Source organism: Mus caroli, unplaced genomic scaffold (assembly GCF_978045245.1).
Source record: "Mus caroli unplaced genomic scaffold, Mus_caroli_1 scaffold_13, whole genome shotgun sequence".
In the NCBI taxonomy this organism is placed as follows: Eukaryota; Metazoa; Chordata; class Mammalia; order Rodentia; family Muridae; genus Mus; species Mus caroli.
The window spans coordinates 45,859,219-45,877,428 of NW_028227268.1; the positions used below are offsets into that span (position 1 = coordinate 45,859,219).

General features: G+C 42.6%; 1 protein-coding gene across 1 annotated transcript in view; it reads left to right on the top strand.

The window, feature by feature from the left end:
* Cpd (carboxypeptidase D) overlaps positions 1-18,210 on the top strand; it is a 74,083-nt gene that overhangs the window by 33,321 nt on the left and 22,552 nt on the right. The window contains exons 4-10 of the mRNA XM_021176197.3: positions 4,138-4,307; positions 5,027-5,376; positions 5,918-6,109; positions 8,896-9,063; positions 11,832-11,941; positions 15,806-15,908; positions 16,373-16,515. Coding sequence (XP_021031856.1) covers positions 4,138-4,307; positions 5,027-5,376; positions 5,918-6,109; positions 8,896-9,063; positions 11,832-11,941; positions 15,806-15,908; positions 16,373-16,515 — 1,236 coding nt within the window. The remainder of the gene's footprint in view (positions 1-4,137; positions 4,308-5,026; positions 5,377-5,917; positions 6,110-8,895; positions 9,064-11,831; positions 11,942-15,805; positions 15,909-16,372; positions 16,516-18,210) is intronic.

Genomic DNA, 18,210 nt, shown 5'->3' on the forward strand with positions numbered 1-18,210 from the left:
AGCAGGTTAGCAGGGGAAGCAAAAGTCACTTGTTCTGTCAAAAAAAGCTCTAATAATGTGTCCATCAGCCAGGGAAACAATTGAATCATGTGTCCCTGACCAGAAGCCACTATATGCAGACAAGCAGGCCATCCCTCAGTCACCAGGTCTAATTTTTCAAGTGCCACTGGTCTTTTAGGGTCCCAATTTCTGAGTAAGAACCTCTTTGGCAATACTTTTGTTCTCAGTCACATTTAGGAGTCCCAAAGTTGGGGACAACATTAGGGCAGTCTCAATAGCATCCAAGGCCATCCAAGGTTGTTCTTTATTTCTTATACGAGGGGCTGTTTATCTTTTTAATGCAGCAGAACCTGGGATCCACAGTTTGCAAGGACCTGTAGTGTCCAGGAACCTTTTAAACTTGCTTTGCATTGGTTAGTGGAGGAATATGAAAACACAGTCTCTTTTTAGCTGCTTTTAACAGGTAGACCACCGGTCTCTTTTAAGGACTCAGCTTCTGTGTTAGCACCCCTTCTTCTATCTCTTTATTTTTAGCCACGAACAGGTGAAGGGTTTTGTCTTGAGGAGGGGGGGGCTCCTCTTCTTTTTGTTAGGACAGTCTCTCACCCAGTGTTCTTCTTTTTCAACAGCAAACACTCTGATCTTTAGCCAAAAGCTTTCTTTTTTTGTTGCCAGGTACTAAGTTTTCTAGTCTCCCTGACTTTTGTGACCAGCAGTTCATTTCTCTTATCTTTTTTGAAAATTTTCTGGCTCCCTATTTCTTACAGATCATCTCTAAGTGCTAGTATTATTAGCAAGTATCACTGTGCTAAGTTCTAATCTTTGTCATTTATCTCTCTTTGCTCCTGTTTCTTAACTGCAATGGATCTAATTATTACATCTATATTCTGTCACTTAACTTTTTTCATAGTTTACCTCTTTTTACTGTTAACCTATTTCTTTTGAGTCTGCTGAAGCTTTGCTCTCAATTCTTCTTTGCAGACCTCTATCTTTCTCTTAACTTTTGTAACTTTTCATAACCTAGGTCAGATTGAAGGGACATTTTCTAGTCCCACAGACATGAGACCCTCAACAGAGCCTGGCAGTCAGGTGCTCCTTACCTTGTATGTCTCCCTCACCGGAGCTTAGAACAAACTCACACAGCTCAGGGCAGTGCCTGAGAAGAGAAAACACATGGGGCAGAGAAGGGAGTGTAGCTCTTACATCTGGCTGCACACTGATATCTCAAAATGAACACAATTTTTTCTGTTTACAAGAGACAGGATACAGGGGGCAGGAGAATGAGCCTTTCTCCCACCCAAGAGGCAGGCAAAGGCTGAAAACAAACCCTTTGATGCGAAGAGCCCAGAGCGGAGTCTCCGCTGCGCGCCGGAATGCGGTGTAAACTCCTGGGAGTGGCAAACAAACGCTGGCAGGCAGGCAGAGGCAGCAATTTAACTATTTAACTACCTGATAGACGCCCTGTGCTCTCTGCACTGTCTTTGGGGAGGGAGCACGCAGTCAGGCAGGCACAAGGGAGTGCGGGTAGACTCTGGGGGGGCCAAAGGAGGGACGGCGGCTGTAGTCGGCCCCTCCCCAGCTGGGGCAGGCTTCACGGCCACTCCAGGACCGGCAGGCGGCCGCACTCACCACCAGCATAACTGCGCCGCCAAAGCCGGCTCTGCATCTAGGTTCTCTTTTGAACAGCCTGGGGCTCCCCAGCCGAGTGCGGACCGTGTGCTGCCCCTGTCGGCCGGTGGCAGCTGGTCTTGCCCCACGATGGCCCCGCAGCCAGGCTGGCCGGCGCTGCCCACCCGCTGCGAGCCGCTGGCACTGCCTCGCCGAGAGCGCGGTGGGCAAGACCGGCCTGATGGTTCTTTTTCTCTTTTTTTTTTTTCCTTTTAAAACCATTGCTGACTAATTCTGTCCTGACGTCAGTCCAAGTCTACAGTCGACAAAGGGTTAACACACACACACACACACAGTCTTGTCATGTGGCCACAAACAAGCACACTCGTCCACGCCTGGACTTACACAACCAGCCAAACACTTTTTTCTGACGGGGTCGGATTCTACATTGACTCCTTTTCCTGATAGGGGTGGGATTCCACATTCACTCCCGCTCTGGCAGAGGGAACACTCTCTCTCTTTCACTCTGCCAGGCAACAGCCAGGTCTTTTTGACTGTTCTGTACCCTGGGCACTCCTTCCAGGGTCTCCCTTGGAACATCTCTTTTGGGGTGCGGACCGTGAGGCCATAGACAGTCGTCCTCTCACAGCCACTGTCAGAATAAACCCACAATCTCAGAATACACAAATGCAGCAGTTCCACACCTACACACCCAGCAGATTGTCCCATTTCTAGAATAATAGCAGACACGAGAGCAGACACGAGACTTAGACAAAAGAAAAAACCAAAGCACGAGGTGGGACTCGAACCCACGATCTCGCAACCTGGAGCACGAGGTGGGACTCGAACCCACCCGGTCTCCAGAGGGGTCCACTAAGCGTCCTTAGTCCTCCCCTTGTCCTCCTGGGACGTCTCCCAGGGCGCACAGACGGTGGACACCTGGACACGTCTGTCTGTCCACACCCTGCGCTCCTACCCGGAGCGCGGTCTCACTGTGCACATTGCACACTGAGCGTCTGCAAAACTGAAACCGCGATCGCGCCAGATACAGAACAGCCTACCTGGCCTCTCAGAAACTAACAGAACACAGACACCAGACCAAAGCAGAACAGTAAATCTTACTTCTGAGTGGGTCCAGGACTTCTGGGTAGTCGCGCTGATTCCCGGCCAACGCACCAAATGAAAGACTCCAAAACTCCCAAAGGGAGGCACTTACTCAAGCCTCGGGTCAGCCGCGCACCCAAGAAGACACTGAGACCGGTCTTAAGATGTATAGAGAGTAAGATTTAATACAGCAACAGCAACGACAAGAAAGCATACAAAAAGCACATATACCAGATATCTGGGGTCGGATCTCATGCAGCCTGCAAGGTGCAGAGGAGATTCGGCAATTAGCTCAAACTTTTCACAAGCTTTTATAGGAAATAGCCAGGTAAAAAGTACAAGTTTTACGTCACCAAGGTGTTCTGCCAAGGGGCTTTACATAACCAAGGGGTCGTGTCCTATATTTTGGCAATGTACTCGATCTATTGGAACATTCTGGGACAGTACCAGGAGGCCCCTATCTCAAAAATGTTCTTGGCATAGTCTTCAGTTGGGAGGGGTAGGACTAGGTTTTTTCCAGGAGACCCCTTATCTAAAAAATGTTCCTGGAGCAGTTTCCAATTGGGAGGGGGTACCTTGGGGTAAAAAGTTCAGGAGTGCTCCGGGAACTATCTCTGGATGGGAGGGGTAAGAGAACTCTGAGCTGAAGAGTTCATGGAGAGTTCAGGTGTCCAGTAATTTAACTCTTTCACTGTCATGTTGACAGGCTGTGTGTTCATATTTGCTAGAGACCCTTTACCATTGTGAATGTGTATATCAATTTAGTATAAATATCAGAAATGTTCATACAGCTGTTGACTGCACCAGAAGTTATAGTGTGAAGAGGAAATTTGAAGCTTGACTTCAAAGAGAGGGAACTTCAAAAACACTCTAGAGATTTTTATAATTCAAATTTAAGAATTTAGTGCTGAGGCTAGAGAGATGGCTCAGTGGTTAAGAGCAGGCTGGTCTTGCAGAGGACCCAGATCTGGTTCCTAGCACCAACATAGCAGCTCACAACCTACTGTAATTCCAGTGCCAGGTGTTCCCACATATTTTTCTGGCTTCTGTGTGGCACCAGACAGACATGTAATACACATACATGCAAACAAACATTCACAAAATAACAGTAAATCTTAAAAAAAAAAGAGTTTAATTCTTTGTTATTACTTTGTTTCAACTCCAAGGGATTAAAAAACACTTTGTTTGCTGGACATGGTAGGCACTCACTCCTTTAATCCCAGCACTCCAAAGGCAGATGCAGGGGATCCCTATGAGTTGGAGGCCAGCCAGCCTGGTTCCATAAGGGTTCCAGGACAGCCAGAGATACATAGTGAGACCCTGTCACAAACAAAAAAGAAAAATTTGAAACTCTTATAGTAGTCTTACTGTTTAGAAACTCTAGCATCAAACTGATTGCCTCTGAGTTTTTATTTCTTCTTTTAGGTCCACATTGGAATTAAAGGATTTGTTAAAGATTCCGTAACAGGCTCTGGGTTAGAGAACGCAACCATTTCCGTGGCTGGCATTAATCATAACATCACAACGGGAAGATTTGGTGATTTCCACAGATTACTTGTCCCTGGGACTTACAATCTTACAGCGCTTTCAACTGGGTAAAAGTTTTAAGCTAGATTCCTAATTACAGTGCCAAGCCTCTCTTTCGATGTGCTTCTCACTGAATGGGGCGTCTGTTTTCTATGAGAAAGTACTATCACTGAAGTGTTTTGTCCTGTAGTCCAACAGTGTGAGGCATAATTGGAACACTAGGAGGAAGAAAGATTATAAAAGCTTTACAAAAGGTTCCGCCGTTGGAAGCATTGCCTCAGCTAGTTGAATCAGGTAGAAGCAGCCTAGGGCTCCATAGATGGAGTGGGAAGACCTGTCTTCCAGTGCATTAAAGCAGTGGGTTCTCACCGGTGCAGACCTTTCTGGACTCGCATGGAGTGAGGATTTTCTTGATAACCTTTCATTCTGAGCTTTGCAATGGGAGGGAAGAGGGATGCTAATCTGATAAGGTGAGGCAAAGATGGGTAACACGTGCCTTGAATATCACTTGCCTGCCCCTTTGAATATCACAGCAACATTTTTGGCAAAACTCTAGTGTGAGATACACAGGAAGCTTTGTGAAAGAAATAACTCTTTAAAGACTTAATCCAAGATTTTCTGTGAAGTAACATTCTAAGATGGCTAAATTTATACAGTTGTCTTAGCTTACATTTTGGGTTTTGACAGATCACTAACTGCAAGAGTATGAGAAAAGGTCATAGTGTTTCTGTAATGTTAAAGCATCGTGAGTCTTAATTTCAAGCCACCTCCCTTCCCAATTTTTAAGGTATATGCCATTGACCATTAATAATATAATGGTGAAAGAAGGACCAGCCACAGAGATGGATTTCTCCCTTCGGCCAACTGTGATGTCAGTCATGCCTGGTTCAACTGAGGCTGTAACAACTCCTGGCACAGTTGCTGTTCCTAATATTCCTCCTGGAACACCATCCTCCCATCAGCCAATTCAGCCTAAAGACTTTCACCACCACCATTTTCCCGACATGGAAATCTTCTTGAGAAGATTTGCCAATGAATATCCTAATATCACCCGTCTTTATTCTCTGGGGAAATCCGTAGAGTCAAGAGAACTGTATGTGATGGAGATATCTGATAACCCAGGTGTCCATGAACCAGGTAACTGCATGGCCTTTCACATGATCTCAGTAGTGCCTCTCAAAGCTAGTGTTGTATCCCTGTGCTTTGTCCAGAAATGTCATCTGTATGCTGTGTAACTTCTATTAAAAATACCTAGTCAAAAAAGAACATAGAGCCAGTCTGTTTCCAGAAGAGAAAAATCAATTTGGTAATCCACATTTCCATGGTATTTAGTATGTTCAGAGATTGAATTCATTTAGCTGAGTTCAGTTTGGCATGTGGATATACATATATGAGTATTACCAGTCTGTCTGTGTATCTACAAGATATGCAAACATACTTTCTTTGAGCCTGCTCAGACATATATACTGATTTAAAAAACCCTACAATTTGTTTATGAAGTTTTTTTATGTTGGGAAGTACATGTTTACTTAATATTTTGGTTTGGAACTATATATATATATATATATATATATATATATATACACACACACACACACACACACATATATTAGTGGGGAAAGCAGAGTTCATTTTAACTGAAAAGGAAAAAGTCATCTGTGTAATTATTTTGTTTCAGGTGAACCAGAATTTAAGTATATTGGAAATATGCATGGAAATGAAGTGGTTGGAAGAGAGCTGCTATTGAATCTCATTGAATATCTCTGCAAGAATTTTGGAACAGACCCTGAAGTAACAGATTTGGTTCGCAGCACTAGAATTCACCTTATGCCATCCATGAATCCTGATGGATATGAAAAGTCCCAGGAAGGTAAAGAAGAGACAGCCTAATATGTTGGTTGTTGTATAATGTCGTCATTTGGAAGAGAGATGATGTTGAACTATTTTATTCTGCTGATTTATTAATGATTTTAGCTTTTGTGTACTTAGAAAATAGGGCAGACTTTTCAATACATGATGAAGCATATATATGTGTGTGTGTATGTATGTATGTAGTGTGTGTGTGTGTACACTATATGTACACATGATGTACCTGTGTAGAAGGCAGAGGCTGATGTTGAGTTCTTATTCAGTTGCTCTCCACCTAATTTTTGAGAACCCAGAGTTTGATTCAGCTCAACTTGCTGGTCAGTGAACTCCAGGAATCTGCCTAACTCTGCCCCCTAGCGCTGGAGTTGCAGATGCACATTACAGTGCGCAGCTGTTTACTGTCTGAACTTTTATGCTTGCATAGCACTTTACCAACTGAGCCATCCTCCAGCCTTTCATTAAGATGTGTGTTCCTTGTTTGGTTTTGCATTTCTGTAGTGGTTATTTGCCTTCTTCAGTGTTCTCTAGAGGAACAGAACTGATAGAGAGTGTATGTATGTAAAACCATAAAAAGGGGTTCATCAGATTGTTGTATATGCTTAGAAGCGAGGTAGTTCAATAATGAAGCCCTATATTGGACCATCTATACATGCAAAGAACATGGTAGCTGTTCAGAACAAGAAACAGGAAGCCTGGAAACAAGGATTCAGCGGTGCTGTCCAAGGCTGAGCCCTGGCAGCTACCCGAGGTCACTGATACCAGTCCCCATGGAAAGTCTTGAAGATGCTGGAGTCTGATCGGTGACAGTAGCAGTGGTTTCACTTGCTCTGGAAGAATGGAGCTGGCAGGCACTAGCTGGCCGCCTCCTCCATGTAGTTTTGTTCTGTCTGGGTCCCTAGCCTATTAGAGGGCAGTACACATGTTCAGGACCAGTCTTTGTTTCCCTCTTCCTCACAGTTGTCTGTAACTCCAGTTCCAGGGGATCTGATACCCTCATACAGACATAATTGCAGGCAAGACAACAATGCTCTTAAAAATAAGTAAATCTGTTTTTAAAAAAATGATCAGTGTTTTTCCATCATACTATTCTAGATGTAAAATACCTTAAAGGTATACCCCCATAGAGTGCTTTACTAATCTTGTGGTGTCTCTATCCAATCAAGTTGACAAGTAAGACTAACCAATTTATTAAAAATAATGGAAGATTTTTTCATAAACTGTTTCATTTTAACAGTAGTTTTTATTAAACTATTATATGTGTAACCTTATTTATCACTGGAAAATCAAATCAGATAATATTTGAAGCCAGTGGCTTCTGTACTCATCCATATTCCATCCATGCTAAGTTATTGCTTTTTCTTTTTCCTGCCTCCCCTAGGCAAGCCCATCTCTCCTGAGGCAATGCTGAAAGGGCTGGGAGGACAGGTTTACACAGGTCACCTTCTACAGAACCCTAGGAGAGTAAGAACCCACCTTTTCCCAGCCCAGGGTTCCATAGGGAACTTTTAAATAGTTTTCCCTATAAAGGTTTGATAATTTTCACCTATATTAAGCTGATAATGGGTAGATAACAGGGAAAATTAAGTTATTTATACTCAGAAACATGAGAATCATACAGGTGTAAGTCTCAAAGGAGAACTAGTTGAACTGTATATACACCTAAGCTAGCGGTTTAGGTCTAGCTGGAGAGAGGTGGTTATGGGATATGGGAGGTTGAGGGAGAATGTTCACTGCCAGCAGTGAACATGCATATAAAGTCTATCAGCTGACAACTGTCTATGGTCATCTCTGTACCAGGTGTCAGACCCCCAGTCTCTATTTCAGGGATGCCTTTCCAAGGCACAAAGTAGGGTATCAGGCAGAAAAGCTTTCTTTTTATAAAAGGACAGCTTTGCAGAGCTATTCCTGTCTCTGCAGTTAACTGTAGCCAACTTGAAATATGTCCAAGCAATCTGTTTACTCTCCCTTAGCTGCTGCTAGCAGTGATCCCTCTGTAGTGATCCCTGTGAGTGGAACAGACTTCACAGTGTGAACATCCACACAGGATGGGGTAGCTCACACTGAGCTGACCCTGGGGCTCTCATTCACACAGCTCAGGTTGATCCTTACTGTGTTCAGGTTCTTGCTCCTCACTGTTGCCAGCATCACAGATCCCTCCTGCCACCTCCAACCCTTCTGAAAGGGGGAGCCAAGTACCACGAGGGAGCCCTCCAGTGGGCCCTCACCTCACTTGCCATTCTTCTCTCTATTATGACAGTAATTTCGCTCTCACTTATGTAAGAGTCTACACAGTTAAGCTTGAGTTGAACTTTTTTCCTTGATTGGGTTAAATGCCCAAGCGTGTTCTCTACTGACTTTACCTTTTTGTAATAATTTTAATGTCAGCACAGCACAGTTTTCTTTTTGTTGGTATGTTTTCTCATGATGAAGGCCACCAACTTAAGGGTTGCTTATGTCATCATGTGTGTATTATAACACTTGAACAGTGCCTTAGTATCATTTATCTAATTAATTTTTTTCCTCTCAAAGGATACGTAGAGGACAGACACTAGAGAGTGATGATTTTATCACTTTGCTTTAAAGATCTGTAAGAGAGGTTGCTTTTTTTTTTTTTTTTTTACAATACACAATGTACCAAAAAAAGGGTGGGGGGGAGAGCTGTAATTCACTCAATGGGATTGGTAGCAGTGAGCCTGAGGTGCTTGCATGTTAAGGTGGCTGACGTTGTCTGTGTTATATTAAAGCATAGTAAAAAGCTACCTTAAACCTTAATCTTTTATCCTGCAGGAGATTCAATCAGTGTAGTTGGCAGAAACAACAGCAACAACTTTGACCTAAACCGGAATTTCCCAGACCAGTTTGTTCCGATCACAGAACCTACACAACCAGAAACTATCGCTGTGATGAGCTGGGTGAAGGCCTACCCGTTTGTGCTGTCAGCCAATCTGCACGGGGGTATGTACGGCAGCTCCTGTGCCACTGAGTTCATCTTGTTGAGAGTATTTGAAAATCCTGCTGAAATTGTGTCTGCTTGTATGAAGTCCTAGGCTTCCTTCAAGTGAGTCCTCTATCACCACCTCTGTGACAGAGAACAGTTAAAGCCTTTCTTCCCTTTAGGCCGATTTCCTGGCTCTCCCCTCCCTTCCCCACTCATTCTTTCTTTTTTTTTTTTTTGGTTTTTTCGAGACAGGGTTTCTCTGTGTAGCTCTGGCTGTCCTGGAACTCACTTTGTAGACCAGGCTGGCCTTGAACTCAGAAATCCGCCTGCCTCTGCCTCCCGAGTGCTGGGATTAAAGGCGTGCACCACCACGCCCGGCGCCCACTCATTCTTTCTTTTGTTCCTTTTTTTTCTTTTCTGTTGTTGTTAATTTAGACATGTCCTCACCAGGTACCCAGGCAGGCCTAGAGCTCACTGTGCAGGCCACACTGGCCCTGCCTTGCAGGCATCTTCCTCCTGCCTCTGCCTTCTCCCATGCCCTTTCTCCTTCTTCCCTTTTTCTTTCCTTTTAAATTTTAATGCTATTTATTATTACACATGTACTGTGTGTGTGTACATGCCATGACATGTGTGTAGCGGTCAGAAGACACCTTTCAGAAGTCAGCTCTCTCTTCCACTGGATTTCAGGATCTAAATGAGGTTTGTGGATTTACCCTCAAGTACTTTTCTCCCACTAAACCATCTTTCCCTCTTATTCCCACTTCCTGCCTTCCCTTTTCTTGCTTTTCTCTTTTTCATATCACTTTCTGTAATAGTTCTTCAAGTGTTTCATCTTTATCTGTTATAGTGTTCACTAGGTACTGTATACTTTGTCATCATAAAGATCAAACATATTCTCTTATCTTCTATTTGTGCTCTTCCCCCCTGTACACACACACACACACACACATACACGCACACAGAGTTATTTAACTGCAGCATAATGACTTCATTCTTATTGAGGATTTGGAAATATATATATCAAGATGACTTATCAGGAATGAGTCATTTGAACAAAATGAAAGGTCAATATTAAGAGAAACACCATAGGAACGTATTTGAGTCAGTAGGATACCTGCCTAACATGCATGAAGCCCTTGGAGTCCATGACCAGCATGTACCCTATAAGCCTGGCATGGTGGCATATGCTTATAATCTCAGCACTCAGGAAAGAGAAGTAGGAGGGTCAGGAGTTCAAGGTCATCTTCAGCTGCATAGTAGTTCAAGGCAGCCTAGGATACATGAGACCCTGTCTCAAAACAGATTCATGTGAATAAGAGTGAAAGTACCAGGCTGGAGAGATGGCCCAGCAGATAAGGACACATGCCAAGTTCCATCCTCTGAACCCACATAGTGGAAGGCCGAAATCTGCTCCAGCAAATGGCCTGCTGACTTCCACACTGTGCAGTAGAAAGCATAATAAGCAGTCAGACAGGTATAAAAGATGTGGTTCTTTAACAAGCATAACTCAAAGCTTCTCCCTGATACCCACCATTGCTACTTTTCCCTCGTGCAAGCATGCGGCGAGCGATGGCCTTTTCACACTTGACAGCATCCCTTTCTTCACTTTGAGTCAGTTCACTGTTGGTACTTCCTTAGACCATAAGAAATTTTTAGGATTTTTCTGTGCAGACCAGGCTGGCTCTGCTACCCCTTAGTTGCTTAACCTGTTTTAGAGAACACGTAATTGGCCTTGCTTAACAAATTTCATGGCGCTTTCTTCTATCTTACCTTTTCTGTTGCTGTGATAAAACACCTTGACAAACACTACCAAGGGGAGAAGGGCTTCATCTCCACCCACAGTTCTAGGAAGCAGAGAATGGTAAATGATTGAGCTCAGGTAGCTTCCTGGCAGTCGGGCCTAGGGAATGGTGTGCTATGCCCCAAATCTGTGGGAAAACCCAGGAGAGCTCAAGAACTTCGAAGTCTGTTGCAATTTGTGTAAGAGTCTTTTATTTTTATTACTCAGATCGCAAACCTCCCCACAGCGTAGGTCCGGAGTGGGCCCCCAAGCTCGAGTGTTTAGCTCTTATATACAGCATAGTTAGAAATTCTTTGAATGCTTAGGTTGATGAGGCAAGTGAGGTAAGTTATAACTCAGACACAATACCATTTGGTAGGGCAGAATCTCGAGGACCAGAGGGGGATTAAAGATTGTCTTTTGTGGGGCTATCAGGAACTAATTTTATGGTCGGCCATAAGTGTCTGTGACCTCTGATTACCTCTTTTCTATGATGTAAGCGTGGGACCCTAATCTCCTTTTGTGAAGGATAGGCACCAGCCGCACCTGGTTATCTGAGAGAGTGCAGGCCTTGGTACCACTGAGGCTGAGGAGTTTTGTCATTTGTCTTACTCAGGCTGGCACCCGTGGCTCCTTGAGTCCTCTCGAAACAGCCAGGAAGGTGGAAAGAACCCCCACCTTTGCTTCAAGGTGGGGGGGGGGGCAGGTGTAGGGGGAAAGCAGAGCTTCTGAGGGAAACTGCAGAGGCAAGCCGCAGAAGCAAGCCTCACCACGCTTTCTGTGGGAGAGCCTAGTGGAAAGTGGGACTTCTGCAGGAGAGTGCAGAATCAAGCCGCCTGTGCACCTCAGGTGCTGCCTCCTGTCACAGTTAACATAATCTCCCCGGTGGTTCTAGAGCCTATCAGGGTCACAAACCACACCTTCCAATTCTGACTGTAGTGTGAAAGCCTTGTTTTGCATAACTGATCCATTTTGAAACAGTGCCTTTTCCTGTTTTCCTTGCAGGTTCCCTGGTGGTTAACTACCCTTATGATGATAATGAGCAAGGAGTTGCCACATACAGCAAGTCACCAGATGATGCTGTATTTCAGCAAATAGCACTTTCTTATTCCAAGGTACACTGGAAAGTTAATTCAGTACAAACTACCTGAAAGCACTCGGGTCAGGTGCTCTCTCATAGCTAAGATACTCTGGGCTCCTTGCTTTTTTTCTCCTCCTGTTTCTCATCTCACTTCTGAAAACTATAGCTCTTTTCCCATTAGCTCTTAAACTCAGGCATGTATTTTATCTGTGGGTTTTAACTCAGCACCTGGAACAGAATGTCAGCTTATTTCATTTGATACATATTTAGTTTATAAGCCCAATAAAGTTGGCTAAAGCAGAATTGATGCATTAAGTTAAATGTTTTGGCCATACAGCCACAGCCATACTTTACAAATAGATCATGTAGCCAGTCTTTACTACTTTGTGGGTTCTTGTTTCTTCCACCCTTCTTCACCCTTTTTCTTCTACCTTTTCAAACCCTAACCCTAGATAGGAGACAAAAAGGATAGAGGGGCAAGGGGTGATGTCATCCCTAGACTACTGCCTGCTGATTAGGAGGGTCAGGTTCCTTGGGACAAGTTTGATCTTTGTCATCAGGAAATCTAATTTCTTCTTGTTGTTTCATCTTTGCGCACAACCATTTAACAAACAACCCATCCTACCGCTCAGGGCCCTAGAATTTATATACACTCTGAAAAGTCCCCAGAATTCCAAACATCACATAATAGCAGAAACTATCACAGGCAAATCATAGTCAGCTGCTGCGGATAACCTGAAGCAGCCACGCATCCCATTTCTGGAATAGAAACAAAAACATATTCTTGATTTTTTTGTTTGTTTGTTTTTTTTTTGTTTTTCGAGACAGGGTTTCTCTGTGTAGCCCTGACTGTCCTGGAACTCACTCTGTAGACCAGGCTGGCCTTGAACTCAGAAATCTGCCTGCCTCTGCCTCCTAAATGCTGGGATTAAAGGCGTGTGCCACCACCACCCAGCAAACATATTCTTATAATATTTCTGTTGTGGTTTTTTTTTTTTTTTTTTTTTTTTGGTTTTTCGAGACAGGGTTTCTCTGTGTAGCCCTGGCTGTCCTGGCACTCACTTTGTAGACCAGGCTGGCCTTGAACTCAGAAATCCGCCTGCCTCTGCCTCCCGAGTGCTGGTGTTTTTTTTTTTTTTTTTAAAGAAACCAAAATTCCAAAATTTTCACTACAAGTCTATGGTTGTTTTCTCTTTCAACATTTGAAAACAGGTCAGTCTGACTACCATACCAACAAAGAAGGCAAACCTACAACCATCTCAGTAGAGGAAAGGCAGTTAAATACTTGTAACAGAGACTGTTAGGTCTGTGAAACCTACGTTTTACTGTCGGCTCCCTGTGAATCCCTGCTTTTGGGAGGTGGATGATGAGGCAGAGGATCGTGAGTTAGAGGACATCCTAGGTAAAGAGCAAGCTCCAAGTCACTGTGGGCTGTGAGACCTTGGCTAAAGACAGAACAAACATCACCAGTGATTCACGAAGATATTTGGAGTTTTACTGTAATGTAAAAAAGTGTTTTCTAAACTCTGTTTTCTAAACTTTCCATATAATGAGCACAGCCACTTTTCCAAATCAAACTAATAAGACAGTGACTGGAGAAGTTGCACAGATAGTAACAGGCATGATGGCCTGAGTTCAGATCCCTGGCGCCCTCATAGAAGTCTGGGCACAGAATAACCCCAGCCCAGGGAAGACAGATGGGAAGACTCCTGAGCTCCCTGGCCAGCCGGAATGAATCCATGAGTTCCAAGATCAAAAAGTAAGGCAGAAAATGATTCAGAGAGGACACTCTTCAGTTTCTGTCCTCCACACACAGTAGTGTGATGAATTACACTGACTTATTTGTAACCATACACACTCTTCAGTTTCTGTCCTCCACACACAGTAGTGTGATGAATTACACTGACTTATATGTAACCATACACACTCCCACCACATACACAAAGATATGTCAGAATGTGTGTGTGTAAAAACTTAAATAATTCTGAGTAAAAAATTTCACATTGGGACTTCAGTACTGAATGTGATAGTTTCTAACGCTCATCAACTGATTGGGTATGTAGTCTTATTAGTTATGGATCATAAAGATTATTACCGCAACTCTGCTCTCTAATACAAGCTTTTGTCATTCCACCTTCCCACCCCCTCTGCAAATGGACCTTGTGAGATTCACATTCAGAGTTGCTAATAAAAGAGTGCACCTGGTTTTGTTTTGTTTTGTTTTTCTTAAAAATTGTTACCTTCTATTTGGGTATGGCATATCTAGGAGGACATGCATACAGGAGTAAGAACTTACACTGTCAAAATCAAAATTAATTGATCAGAGTTTTTACATATTCCCATCATACTCTGCACTCATTCGCTGTGACTTCACAATTCTTTACCTTCATTTATTTCCTTAGAGTATTAAACTTTTTACAGCATAGACCTACAGCCATATGCTTTCAGTGGTATTGCTAAGGATCACACACCTTTTGACATACCAAGTATCCCAAAATCCAGCCCTCAGTGGCACTGTCTTCATTTAGTTTCTGTGGCCATGCTAAAGACTGACTAATCAACTTTGGGAGGAAAAGGTTTTCTTAGCTTACATAATCTGGGTCACAGTCTATTGAGGAAAGCCAAGAAAGGAGCTCAAGGCCGGAGCTGATGCAGACGCCATGGGCAAATGCTGTTTACTGGCTTGCTCTTTATAGCTTGCTCAGCCTGCTTACATCAACCAGGATCACCTGCCCAAGGGATGCCACCACCCATGGCAGCCTAGACCCTCCCACTTCAATTATTAACCAAAAAAAAAAAGTTCTCAACTGATATGTCTAGGCTTATGTTGAGTTGACAAAACCCACCAGTCCAACCGTCACCTTTACTGTCCATCTCATCATTACAGACATAACCCAGAGTAGTCACACATCTGCTACACTCAGCCTCTCCTCACTGACCATAGCCGAGCCCCCGTCCTGCAGCCAGTGATTCACATTCTAAGTTCCACTGTATCCTGCCTTCTCTGGAGGCCCGGGTCTGTCTTCTACTGCCCCTGGGAAAAATGATTATTAAAGCCCTATGTCTTTGTTCACAGTCTTGCTTTTCTTGGCTTACTAAGAGTAAAGACTTACATAAACTGTAATAAACACCCATAGTAAGTTTCTGTTCAGAGTTTGTTATTTTAAAGTTAAATGCCGAGTTCTCAAGATGATAGAACAATTTGTTATTTGTCTCTTCATGCTTTTTTGTCCTTATTTTCTGTTGCCAAGGGGGCAGATGAAGCTTTGACTGTCTTTCAGAGTTTAATATAAGTGTGCACATGTGCCAGATGCCAGGCTGGATACTGAAGACACCAAGACACAGATTGTTTCCACGAGTCTTATCCTAAAAGAAAAAAACAGCTGGAGAAATGGGAACAAATAAATAAAAATAAGGAAAACGTGTACCCACTCTCTATCTTAATGTTGACTGGCTTGGTCTTATGCAGACAACCACAGCTGCTATCACATCCAGCTCTTAATTTTAATTTTCTTCTTATAACTATATGTGAGTTTATGTGAATGTATGATGAGGACTGTCAGCCCCATTCTCTGTCTGAGTGCTAAGAGACAGTGTCATCTCAGAAACACACAGCACAACCCCAGCACTCCTGGGGGGCTCTATGCGAATGTATATGTGGCTCTGTGGAGTCATTGTTGGGTTCCAGGGATCAAACCTCACACAGTCAAAATCCAAAAGACACAGAAAAGTACACATCGAAAGTCTCACAACTTCCTATGGCAGTGTTCTCCCACTTGAAACCTTCTCTTATATACCCTCCGGTAACCTTTGTAAATCTGTACCTGTACTAAATAAAACACTTTAAAAAAAAATAAATGCAAACAAATACTAGTAAAGATTTTTTTTTCTTCTTCAGGAAAATTCGCAGATGTTCCAAGGTAGACCTTGCAAGGACATGTATCTCAATGAATATTTTCCTCATGGGATAACAAACGGAGCTAGTTGGTATAACGTCCCAGGTAAATAAAGATCAAGGCCTGACAACGTGGGTTTCCCACTCTCCTAGATGGTGCTGCTTGCTAATGATCTTTTTCAATTTTGAGAAAGAACTGTTATTTTCCTAATGCCCAAGTGCTTTAAGACATCACAGTAACCTTTCAACTGTTTTGCACTTGGTGCTCTTGGAATTCTGCATAGACGCTTTGCACTACAGTCTGACTGGCATCTGGTGTATGAAGGTCCAGACCATCATAGCTATGTCTTTCATGTGCTAATGGGAGAAGACTTAGCAGCACCTTGGGCGCTTTATGGAAATGCAGATCAAAGGCCCTTTCAGGAGTTTATTACTGTTTTTCAGTCACTGCAGAGCCAAGATAATTTTTGTTGTTGGCTTTTTTTTTTTTAAACTGGGTATAATTCTTACCTTGTAGAGTCTAAACTATTTCAAATATTCAAAGTGGTGATTTTAAGTCCTTGTCCTTAGGTGGCATGCAGGACTGGAACTATTTACAGACAAATTGCTTTGAAGTAACTATCGAACTCGGTTGTGTGAAGTATCCATTTGAGAACGAACTGCCAAAGTACTGGGAGCAAAATCGAAGATCTCTAATCCAGTTTATGAAACAGGTAACTACTCAGAAACAAATGTGAGTCCTTCCAAGTGCAAGACGAGCTTTGCTTACAGGTTATACAGTGTATAGTTTATATACAGTGAAGTTAGAGTATGTCTTTAAAATATTCTCATGTATATGAGAGTTTGTCTACATAAGTGTATGTGCACCCCATGTGTGCAGTGTCCACGGAGGCCCTGTGAGTCCTGGCAAGCAAACCAGGGGCCTCTGCAAAAAAAAAAGCAAGTGTCCTTTCGTCAGCGAGCCATCTCTTCACCCCCAGAATATACCTTTTCTAATTCTAATTTGTCTTAGTGTGTTTGCCCTACTTCGGTATTCCAGTTTGTTTGTATATTTACCTAGAAAGTCATGGGTATAGATGAGTTTATTTGTCTAAATGAGGAAGAAAGTGAGTAAGCAGGTTAGCATTTGCTATGGTGGTTAGTGGTCACTCTGCCTGGCTTTATAAAAGCTGACATAGATTGGCTACTTAGAAGCACTTGCCAGTGGATGACTAGGAAGGATATTCTTTTGTTGTCATTGTGTGTTCATGTTCACACATGCAAGTGTATAATGGTTTCCTTTTATTTGGATATGCACAGTGGCTAACAGGTAAAGATGCTTCAGAAATGGTTAGCTAGAATAACCTAATATGTATGTGATCACAGTTGTATCATTTTCTTAAGTGCGTATACTAATATTAAAAATGCTTTTGTTTTTTTGTTTTTTTTATATTTTTTATTACATCTTTTCCTCAATTACATTTCCAATGCTATCCCAAAAGTCCCCCATACCCTCCCCCCTACTTCCCTACCCACCCATTCCCATTTTTTTGGCCCTGGCGTTCCCCTGTACTGGGGCATATAAAGTTTGCATGTCGAATGGGCCTCTCTTTCCAGTGATGGCCGACTAGGCCATCTTTTGATACATATGCAGCTAGAGTCAAGAGCTCCGGGGTACTGGTTAGTTCATAATGTTGTTTTAAAAATGCTTTGTGTTGTATATTGGCATTTGTAGAGAAGACATGTGACTGGTACAGCAAACACTCCTACTCTGCACCCAGCTTCTACAATTCTATCGTTCTGCCGGGTTTGCTTTATTTATATGAAAAACACACAGATGCATGGTGGTTGTTTGTTTGTTTGTTTGTTTTGGTTCATTTGCTTGTTTTTGGCTGAACTATCTACGTAGAAATTAGAGATATTGGGACATTTTGCCTTTAGATACCTGGATATCTGTTTACTTTTATTTGTTTGTTTGTTTGTTTGTTTTAATTTTATGTGTATGGGTATTTTATTTGTATATATCTGGTGCTTGTGGAAGCCAGAAGAGGGCATCAGATTCTCTGGAACTGGAATTACAGTTGTTAGTTACTGGAATATGAGCCCAGGTCCTCTGGAAGAATAATTAGTGTTTTTAACTGTTGAGACATTGCTCTAGCTTCTGGGCATCTATTTTCTAAAAATAAAAATATTCTCCTATATACCATCTCTAAATGCTATTATTATCTCACCTAAGAAATTTATACCAATTCTCTAATATTTTATAATTCCCAGTCTATATTCAAATTTCTATATACCTTACATGTAATCATATAGGTACATTTACAAGCAAGGTATAGTATAATTGTTTTTGTATCTCTTTGTTCTTTTTTTTTTTAATAAAGATTTATTTATTTATTATATGTAAGTACACTGTAGCTGTCTTCAGA